The 10565-nt window shown below is 37.4% G+C and overlaps 1 protein-coding gene across 3 annotated transcripts in view; it reads left to right on the top strand.

Annotated features, from left to right (window-relative positions):
• The window catches only part of luc7l3 (LUC7-like 3 pre-mRNA splicing factor), an 18558-nt gene extending 9261 nt beyond the window's left edge, over positions 1 to 9297 (top strand). For 2 of the 3 annotated variants that reach the window (NM_001045319.1, NM_001080591.1), the window contains 3 exon segments: positions 1 to 178; positions 3173 to 3369; positions 8780 to 9297. The exon segment at positions 1 to 178 is cut by the window's left edge and continues 4 nt beyond it. In NM_001045319.1, coding sequence (NP_001038784.1) covers positions 1 to 178; positions 3173 to 3223 — 229 coding nt within the window. In that variant the 3' untranslated portion in view covers positions 3224 to 3369; positions 8780 to 9297. 3 annotated transcript variants of the gene reach the window in all.
• The last annotated feature ends 1268 nt before the right edge of the window (positions 9298 to 10565 follow it).

Below are 10565 nucleotides of genomic sequence, written 5' to 3'. Positions count from 1 at the left end.
CGTGACCGTGAAAGGAGGCGCAGTCGGGATCGATCGGACCGGAAGCGTCGCTCTCGCAGCCGGGACAGGAGGAGATCCCGCAGCTCTGAGCGCAAGAGCCACCGGCACCGTAGCCGCAGCAGAGAGCGAGATCGGGACAGAGGAGACAGAGACAAGGACAAATCCTCCAAGGACAAAGGTACATTACTTCCTAAAGACTTCTGTTTGATTCTGTTTAAACATACACACGAATCCAAAAGTGTCCTGCACTTTTGCTCATCTGTGAATGGCACGTACAGAAGCTGATCTGGGATCAGTTTATTGTACGGAACACGTCTGTCAGTCAGCGCTTGTTATGCATTCACTGGTTCAAAGGTTGCATATGAAAGGCGACAATCGACCCAAAGCTTTAGTGTAAAGAAAGTGGGATAGAATGGCAAAATACAGGAGAATATTGGCAAAGGGTTGTTTTGGGGGAGGGTTTACATGAGTGAAGTAAACAGGAAGTGTTTGTGGAGAAACAGTTTTGCGAGGGAATGCAAAACTTTGCAAGAGAACAAAAAACCTAAAAATATATATTTTCCTCCCAGCCATTTTTTTTCTCCTACCCATTTTTTTTTCACCCAGCCAATTTTTTTCTCCTCCACTACGTCCTTTCCGGGTCTCCGTAGATTCCAAATAAGTAATGCAAGTAAAAAACTGTTATTTAATTTATTCATGTTTCATTGAACCGGTTGTATATGTCTTCTAAAGAAATCTTCACCGGGCTTGGAATTGAGACTGTTTTGATTGAATATACACCTGAAATTTAATCTACGCACCCTAAAATATATTTGGGAGCATTTTTGTAAGGGTATAAAATTGTTTGTTTCACTGCACAGCATTCATTTCATGCACAGATTTGGGGGACATTCATGCAGAATGCATCTTTGCACCTAGAAAACACGAAATGCAGTGCTCGGGAAGTGTTTAAAACCATTGTCATGCCAACTTGCTATGTCAGGGTGTCCACAAGGCCTTAAAGCAGGGGTCACTAATCTCGGTCCTGGAGGGCCCTGCAGGGTTTAGCTCCAACTTGCCTCATCACACCTGCCTGGATGATTTAAGTGTACCTTGATTAGCTTGTTCAGGTGTGTTTGATTAGGGTTGGAGCTAAAATCTGCAGGACACCGGCCCTCCAGGAACAAGTTTGGTGTCCACAAGGCCTTAAAGTCTTAAGTTTGAAAGACAGGCCTTAAAGTCTTAAATTTACTGAAATATTGTGTTTTAGCTCTTAAATCATTTTAAACAGGTCTTAATTTTCCTATCCCCAGGTAAAGCTACTCAAACTGACCAACACCCAATCACCTCTAATCCATCTCAACTTATCTTTTCAATATATTAATTATTTTATACAGTTCACAACAGCTTTTAGACATTTTTACAGCGAATTCTTCAAAGTAAATTTCCTAATCAGGGAAAAAAAAAGTAAAGCAACACATCCTTTTACATCACAGGTCTCAAACTCGATTCCTGGAGGGCCGCAGCTCTGCAGAGTTTTGCTCCAACCCTAATCAAACACAGCTGACCCAACTAATCATGGTTTGAGACTCTTTTGAACAACCTAATTAGTTGGATCAGCTGAGTTTGATTAGGGTTGGAGCAAAACTCTGCAGAGCTGCGGCCCTCTAGGAATCGAGTTTGAGTCCCGTGCTTTATGTGATCTTCCATTAATACAAAAATTATTTAGAGAAGCAACCGGCCCATTAGAAAAAAAAATCCTTGTTGTTTAGCCCTGTATAAGTCTAAAAGTTGACTCACATTGGTTTTGAAAGGGTCTTAAAATCCTAAATTTGATTTGAAGAAACCTGTACGGTAGGGCTGGGCGATTTGGCAAAAAAAAAAAATCTAGTTTTTTTTTTTTTTATAGTTTGACCGATTCACGATTTTGATTATTATTAATTTTTTTATTGTGTAACTAGTTAACTCAAAACATTACAACAACATAGCTGAAGTAACATTCTCTTTATAAGTAACTTGAAAAACCCATTATTTATTCAGTTTTTTTTTTTATTTCAAACAAATTTTTTTTTTCAAAAATACACAACTGAAGACACTTAAATGCTTGTGTTTGTTGTAGTTGCACCAGCTCTGCGATGCATGCCCACAACTTCATGCATTTGGTTAAATTAGGCTGTCCAGTCTCTGTGTTCAATCCGTCACTACCATGACTGAAACCCAGGCAGGCAATCAAGCAGGTCGCACACCAGAAGCGCCGCAACACGGCACGCAAATCACAGTTTAAGGCTGGGGTCACGAACCTTTATGAAACTGAGAGCTACTTCTTGGGTACCGATTAATGTGGAGGGCTACCAGTTTGATAAACACTTCTCAAATAACAAATTTGCTCAATTTACTTTTAATTATACTTTGTTTTTGGTAATAATTAATGATATTCATCCATGTGAAGACACTGATCATGTTAATGATCCTCACAAAAGTTATCAACAATGATTTAACAGGGTAGGAAATACCCTGTATTTAATGTATCAATCTGCAACACTTTATTTTTATATATCTCTGTAAATATTTACATTTTTAAATTATTACTTCTATATTAGATGAAGCTTACTGGTAGGTAGTGCTATGGTGAGCTATTCTAAAAACAGGCCAGCGGGCAACACATGTGATCCCCGCGGGCACCATGTTGGTGACCCCTGGTTTAAAGTATCCCACACCAGACGTGCACATTCGCATGATATTTAACATGAAACTAATCAGATGGCGCTCTGTAGCGCGGCTGAAATATGAACTGCGCATCGCTTCTAGTGTGCGACCTGCTTCATACGGAGAGTGAACCAAAGTGCATTGGTGCAATTATGATGCATCTTTTATTGATTTCTGATTTTTTTTTTATTTATTTTTTTATTGCGATATCTCGATTTAATATGAAATAAAATCGTCTTAAAACTTAAATTCGAATTAATCAAAAAAAAAAAATCGCCCAGTCCTACTGTACGGTAAACAAAAGTCCATAATTTCTGCGACATTTTCAAGCGCTTCTCTTCATTTTAGGTGGATGCACCTACGTTTTGGCTGGTGCACCAGTTATACCAAGCAGAAAAGTTCATTTCAAGCCCTACTTTAAATCAAAACTTAATTCAGCTGAGGTTTGACCTAATGCCTGTGTACGTTTGCTGATTTTGTGTCTCAGACCACAAGGACTCCTCGGATGAGAAAAGGAGCAGCCGAAAGGGCTCTGTAGAGAAGTGTAATGAGCTCTCCAAGCCAGAGCCCATGGAGGCCGAGCCTCCCAAAGCAGAGGTGAACGGCACGGTTCAAGAGCTACATTCTGAAGGTGACACACAGTCCAATTAAAACTGATCTGATAGGACCTCAGATCAGCCCCAGGTAAGTGCACCGTCCTCCCCGTCCCGGGTCTCTCCCCCCTCTCCCCTTCCCCCCTTTTTCTTTCAGTTCTGTCTGTGATTTTTCTTCCTGTTTTTTAATAGTGCATCGTAAGTATGCACTGAAGATGGGACTAGGCTGATGAAACGGAAGAAAGTAGAATGAAACAAACCCAGAGGGAAAGGCCAGTGTAGTCCTGAAAAACATGCTTGGAGGTACCTCGTTTTGTATCGGTCATACATCTGTCTCTTTAGACAAGTTCTCTACCAAATTTACGTGTTTTGTTACTTTATTTATTTATTTTCCCCTAACTCTCTTCTCTACCTCAACCTGTTGACTTTATGCTCGCAGTAAGATTGAATCTAGCACATCTAAAATGACCGTGTGCTCATATGCGTGTACATGCATAAGCGCACGGCATTTTACCATCTGATGTCTGTTCATTGATGCGTTCATTGAACTGCAGTGATTATTGATTGATTTTTTTTTTCTTCTCTTTATATTGGAGTTACATGGATATGTTGCACTTTTTAATACCGTCTGTTCTTAACGTTGAGATCCGCTAGCTTTTGGGATGATGGAAAAGTGTAGGGTTAATGAATTATTGCAGCTGACTTCCACACCTCACACAGCGTTGGTGTTGTGAGCGACCCCCCTCACATGAAAAGTCCATTTAGAAATCAAGGATACTGTCAATCTGTGCAGGTATTCACTCAGGTATTCCTTTCACTACCCACATCCATTTGAATGCTGTTGCCTTGTGAACGTGTCTCAGAGCTTGATGTTTGTTTTACCCTATCTCTTTTTTCCCAGTTTGAAAATGTCCTCAGTTTTGCTTCTCTTGGTTTCAAGTGCTATATCTAAACGGGTGGACGTAACATGTCAGGTTCACAGATGAGCTCAATTGATATCCCACAGTAATCTTTAATGAACAAGTTAAAAAAGTCAGCTCAGATCCAGCTCAACGGTTCTTTCTCCTTGTTTGTGTTGCTTATTTTCATTTTGCCTTTTCAGTAAACAGCAGTAGGTTTGAATATGGGCTGGGTGATATAGCTAAACAAACGTCTTTAGTGATCGCGTTCGAACTATAAAATATTGTTTAGAGGTTTGTCTCTACTGAAATGTACCGCTCAGTGCAAATGACACAATATTAGAGTACGCAAATATTTTTGTTGTTGAATCCATTGTCAGAAGTTGTGAATGGCACCAAAATATCCTATCACACCACTTTTTTGGGACTATTTCATTAAAATAACTAGCACCACAGTACTAAACAAACATCTTTAGTGATCGTGTTTGAAGTTTTAAATGGTTTCAGTTGGAGGTTTCTTTAATAATGGGTCGTTTCCGCTGAGCGGTACATTTCAGTAGAGTAAGCAATTATTTTTGTTGTGGAATCTACTGTTAGAAGTTGTAAATGGTACCAAAATATCGTATCATACCACTTTTTTTGTGACCTTTTCATAAAAATAATTAGCACAGCAATACTAAAACTTTAGTGATCGTGTTCGAAGTTTTAAATACTTTTAGTTGAAGGTTTGTGTTTAATAATGGGTAGTTTTCACTTAGCAGTACATTTCAGTAGAGTATGCAATAATTTTTGTTGTTGAATTCACTGTCAGAAGTTGTGAATGGGACCAAAATTCTGTACCGTACCACTATTTTTAACTCATTCATAAAGATAACTAGCACAACTGTACAAGCGAACATCTTTAGTGATCATGTTCGAAGTATAAAATGGCTTCAAATATCAAACCTAAATATCCTACTGTACCACTTTCTTAGGATGCTTTTATGAAGATAACTTATAAGTCTTTTACTGATCGTGACTGAAGTATAAAATATAGTTTAAATTGGAGGTTTGTCTTTAATAATGGGCCGTTTCCACTAAGCAGTACATTTCAGTAGAGTACACAATTATTTTTGTTGTTTACACTGCCAGAAGTTGTAAATGGTACCAAAATATCGTATCATACCACTTTTTTGGGACCTTTTCATAAAAATAATTAGCACAGCAATACTAAAACTTTAGTGATCGTGTTCAAAGTTTTAAATTCTTTTAGTTGAAGGTGTGTGTTTAATAATGGGTAGTTTTCACTTAGCAGTACATTTCAGTAGAGTATGCAATAATTTTTGTTGTTGAATTCACTGTCAGAAGTTGTAAATGGTACCAAAACTTTTTTGACTCATTCATAAAGATAACCAGCACAACTGTTCAAGAGAACATCTTTAGTGATCATGTTCGAAGTATAAAATGGCTTCAAATATCAAAACAAAATATCCTACTGTACCACTTTCTTAGGACGCTTTCATAAAGATAACTTTTAAGTCTTTTAGTGATCGTGACTGAAGTATAAAATATAGTTTAAATTGGAGGTTTGTCTTTAATAATGGGTCGTTTCCACTGAGCAGTACATTTCAGTAGAGTACACAATTATTCTAAAATTATTCACTGCCAGAAGTTGGGAATGGCACCAAAATAGCATACGCTATCACTTTCTTGGGACTCTTTCATAAAGATAACTAGCACAACAGTACTAGTTATCTTTATGAAAGCGTCACAAAGTGGTCATGCTATGGTATTTTGGTACTATTCACAACTTCTGGTAGTTGGTCTTTAATAATCGGTCGTTTCAACTGAGCGGTACATTAGTAGTAGAGTACGCAGTTATTTTGATTGTTTTCAGTCAGAAGTTGTGAATGGTACCAAAATACTGTACCGTACCACCTTCTTGGGATGCTTTTATAAAGATAACTAGCACAACAGTACTAAAAAACAAAGTCTTTAGTGATCATGTTCGAGCTATAAAATTACTTAGAATATAGTTTCAGTTGGAGGTTTGTCTTTAATAATAGGTCATTTCCACTGAGTGGAACATTTCAGTCGAACGTTCACAATTATTTTAGTTGTTTCCACTGTCAAAAGTTGTAAATGGTACCAAAATATCGTACTGTACCACTGTTTTGGGACCCTTTTTATAAGGATAGCTAGCCCAACTGTATGGTTCTTAAAGGGTGGAGCTATATTCACTGTTAAATGATGATTGGTTGACAGGGAATCGTCAATTGTAAGTGGCAAAACAATTGACGTTTTTAAATGCATCTGACGCTATGCAGCACTGAACCATGGTCGACCCAAACTCAATCAAAACTTGTTGTGCTGTATGTCCTCCATTGTTGTTTAAGCGTAATTGAAGACACATCTAAGAATGCATGAAATCGCTTGTTCATTTGAAATAACTAACTTGAGTGTGCCTAAAATACAATATTTGTAAATGCAGGCATACTGTAGTTGCCATTTGACATGATTTGTAGTAATGAACAAGGCTGTATGTAGCCCCTCCAAAGAAACGCTGACCTATAGCGATTGACGATTTTGACTTGGAGGGTGGGAAGTCATTTGTTTGTGGCAGCCATTTGTACTTTTCCACATTCGTAGTAATGCAGTTGAACTCTCATTGTATACCTCATATCTTACATTGTATATTGACCATACTGAATCGTACCACTCAGTGGAAATCAGCCATAAGAGGAACCCAATTCTACCAGGTTGCCTTTGTAACCTATTCAAAAGAGCTACGTCATTTAGTTGTGAATAGTAATTTTCGTTTAAAATATAAACTTTTGATTGTCATGGAGTGAAGGGAACTAAAGCCCCTGAAATTGAGGCCCTTTCACACATAGCGTGATATGATAAAAGCAATGCAAATCACTAACAAACTGCTTTCATGCTGAAAACTGAACAATGAATTGCCTAAAGCAGATTCGTACCTGTACAAGAAGTGGTGCCGACCACAACCCTGCGTTCTTTCCGTTCGTTGTAACACTCATCTGCTTCATCACATCGTATGTTTGTGCCATTTAATTGTACTCGGTGTACAAAGTCCCTTTTTTTTAAGATGCACGTTTTTTAATTCTGAAAAATTAGGTAAATTAGGTGCCAATTCTAATTTTCCAATTTGCCAATTCTCAATGTTTAAACATAAAATGTTAATATACATCACTATTATAATGCCACACAGTTATCAGTGGTATTTTTAAGCTAGAATCCATTTTAAATTGAAGTTCCTTTCCATCTTAAAATGTTAAGGACTAGTTCACCCAAAAATGACTCCGCCTCGTATACATGACCTTCGTTCAATTTCTGAACACAAGTTAAGATATTTTAGATGAAATTAGAGAAAATTGGGTCCTGAATAAATATATATATATATTTTACAGTTATAACATCACACAGTTGTAAATAGTAATTTTAATTCATCTTTAATCGACGATCCCTTCCCTATTTGCAGTGTTTTTATAGTTAATGGGTTACTTCACCCCAAAGTTACTTGCCTGGAAGTCCCTTCAATTCCTTGAGACCTTCGTTCAACTTTTGAACACAAACATATTTTAGACGATATTAGAGAGCTCCCTCATCCTCCATAGACTCGCAGTTGTCTCAGGAACCAAATATATTTCAGTTGACTTCAGTGGTCCAACTATAATCATTCGAAGCTCCAAGAACACTTCTGTGCACTAAAAAATAAATAAATAAAATTAAGTGTTTGCCAATGTCTTTCACATCAGGTCAGGATGTGTGTTTATGCCATATTTTCTGAAGTAAACGTGCACCACAACCTGATACAGAAGAGAAGACAGTATTTATTTGGTGCACAAATGTTTTCTTGGAGCTTCATATGATTACAAAAACCATATAATGTGTTTCAAAATTGTGTTTTGGCTCCTTTTCTGGACTTTGAATATATCATTGCTGTCTATGGAGGATGAGGGAGCTCTCCGATTCCCTCTAAAAAGTATTCATTTGTGTTCTGAAACATTTGGGATGAAGTAATTAATAACAGAACTTAAATGTTTGGGTGAACTAACCCTTCAAACCTTTAAATCCTAGTTCTGTTTCACCGTTGAGTCTATTATATCACTCAGCCCTAGTGTGAGTCGACCTTTACTTTTCTTTCTCTCTCTCGTGCTTCTTTTGTTTAAATTCCCTACTTGTGTTGTCCTTAAGATACAGCCAGTGCATGCTTTCAGAGCAAGATCAGCCGCCTACACTGTCAAAACCGCCTGGCCTTGTAGATGATGGGATATCAATTCATTCAAAATAAACAGTACATGTTTTTTTATTTGTGTGCTTACCTTATGTTATGTTAACTTGCAGCCAAGCGGTCACCATCGCTGCTTCTGATGCTGTAAAATAGATTGACAAGGGTAGAATAATTCATTAAAAGCGATCATTTATTGGTTGCTGAAGGACGTAATTTGTCTATATGTGAATAATAATGTGGTTTAATCGTATTTTAAAGCTTGTTTAAATGAGAATATTGCTTTTTTTCTGTGCATAAGTTGTATGTTCATGAAGCGTGTCTGATTTCACTCACTAATTGAGATTTTTCTGACCATTTGTGTACATCAGGAGGAGTTTGAACAGCTGCCAGAGGAAGACCTGAAGACCTCCATCCCACAACTTCACTGCGCTGCTTTAAAACAAGGTGAACCACAGATGTAGTGGCCTATATGATAAACGTGTACATGTCAAAAGAATGGTTCCGTAGCCCCCTTTTGAGGACCTCTCGTCTTCTTTTATTGCGTTTGTTTTGATTTTCTTTGGTCTTACTGCGTAGATGCACATGCAGGTCCATTATTTCTGTTGGTATGCATTCAGAATGAATAAAACATTTACTTGTGGCATGTTTGCTCTGTACAGTTCGCTCTCACTTGGAAGTTTTTGACGATGGGTTTTTGTTTGTTCAGTATTTTCGACTGGAAGCCTTAAAGGTCTTTCATAACTGCTTTATCACTTTTTTTTTTTTTTTTGCCCTCTGTATGCTCAATCCCAAAATCTTTATACGATTTTAGTTTAGACTAAGTGTTTTCATTTTGTTCCAGTTTTAAAATCTGTATTTGTCATGAATAAAAACCAAGAAAAATGAATTGCTCACGTGTTGTTTTTGCTTGTGGTTTGTTTCAATCTGTAAAACTGTAGAGCCGGGGAGCCCAAATTTGGTCCTGGATTGCGGGTGTCCTGCAGAGTTTAGTTCCAACTCCAATCAAACACACTTGGACCAGCTAATCAAGCTCTTTCTAGGTATGCTAGAAACATCCAGGCAGGTGTGTTGAATGAAGTTGGAGCTAAACTATGCAGGACACCGGGCCCCCAGGACAACGTTTGAAGGCAAGGCAAGGCAAGTTTATTTATATAGCACATTTCATACACAGTGGCAATTCAAAGTGCTTTACATAAACAGGAATAAAAAAGACAAGTTTAGGAAAATAAAATGCAGACAATAAAAATTATTAAAAACAGATAAAAACAAATTAAAATGAGTTAAAATATGTTATAAAAGAATGAAAAAGAAAACGAAAAACATAATAGTGCGGTTGAACACCCCTGCTGTAGAGTTTCCTTGTTTAAAACACAAATATTCATTCAGTTATTCATTCATTTTCTTTTCTGCTTGGTCCCTTTATTCATCAGTGGTCCCATAGAGCAGTGGTTCTTAAAGTGGGGGTCGCGGGACAATGAGAGGGGGTCACTTGGTGATTTACAAAAATCTAATAAATTTGAATAAACTTTTATGATTACCATTGTTAATCTATAACCTACAGAAGATAAAAAAGTTACATAAAAAATACAATATCTAAACAAAAAGCCATCAGCCTTTGGTTTTTTGTTGTTGTTTTTTAAATTGATTGCAAATCTTAGGGTTTTTACATTAGATTAATGACAAAGCAACAGCGTCAGTGCACCAGATTATACAGCACTACCTAAACTTTCTGACACCGTTACAGCACTCACGTACTTTTAAAATACATACAGGACACTAAACATGGAGTATGATGTGTAAGTGGCAGTCTCCAAAATTAAACCAAGAAAAGACTTGGGATGTAACCTAAATATTGTGCCCACCAGTCTAATTAGATGAGGTTAATATAAAATAATCATAATAAAAATGATATGGGACTGTTGCACTTTTTTGTGTTGTCAATATGCTTGTGTTTATGTAGGCTGATTGGTTTGTGTGAGTGTTGTGTGCAACGTTTGTATGATTATAACCACTTACGAAAATGGTGGGGGTCGCGAGTCATTGGCATTGTTATTTTGGGGGTCCCGGGCTGAAAAGTTTGAGAACCCCTGCCATAGAGGAATGAACTGCCAGCATATGCTTTACACAGCGGTTGTCCTTTCAGCCGTTGGGAAA

The sequence above is a fragment of the Danio rerio genome, chromosome 3 (assembly GCF_049306965.1).
Source record: "Danio rerio strain Tuebingen ecotype United States chromosome 3, GRCz12tu, whole genome shotgun sequence".
Lineage (NCBI taxonomy): Eukaryota > Metazoa > Chordata > Actinopteri > Cypriniformes > Danionidae > Danio > Danio rerio.
Note: the sequence above shows the minus strand (reverse complement) of the source record. Positions and strands in the feature narration are given on the sequence as shown.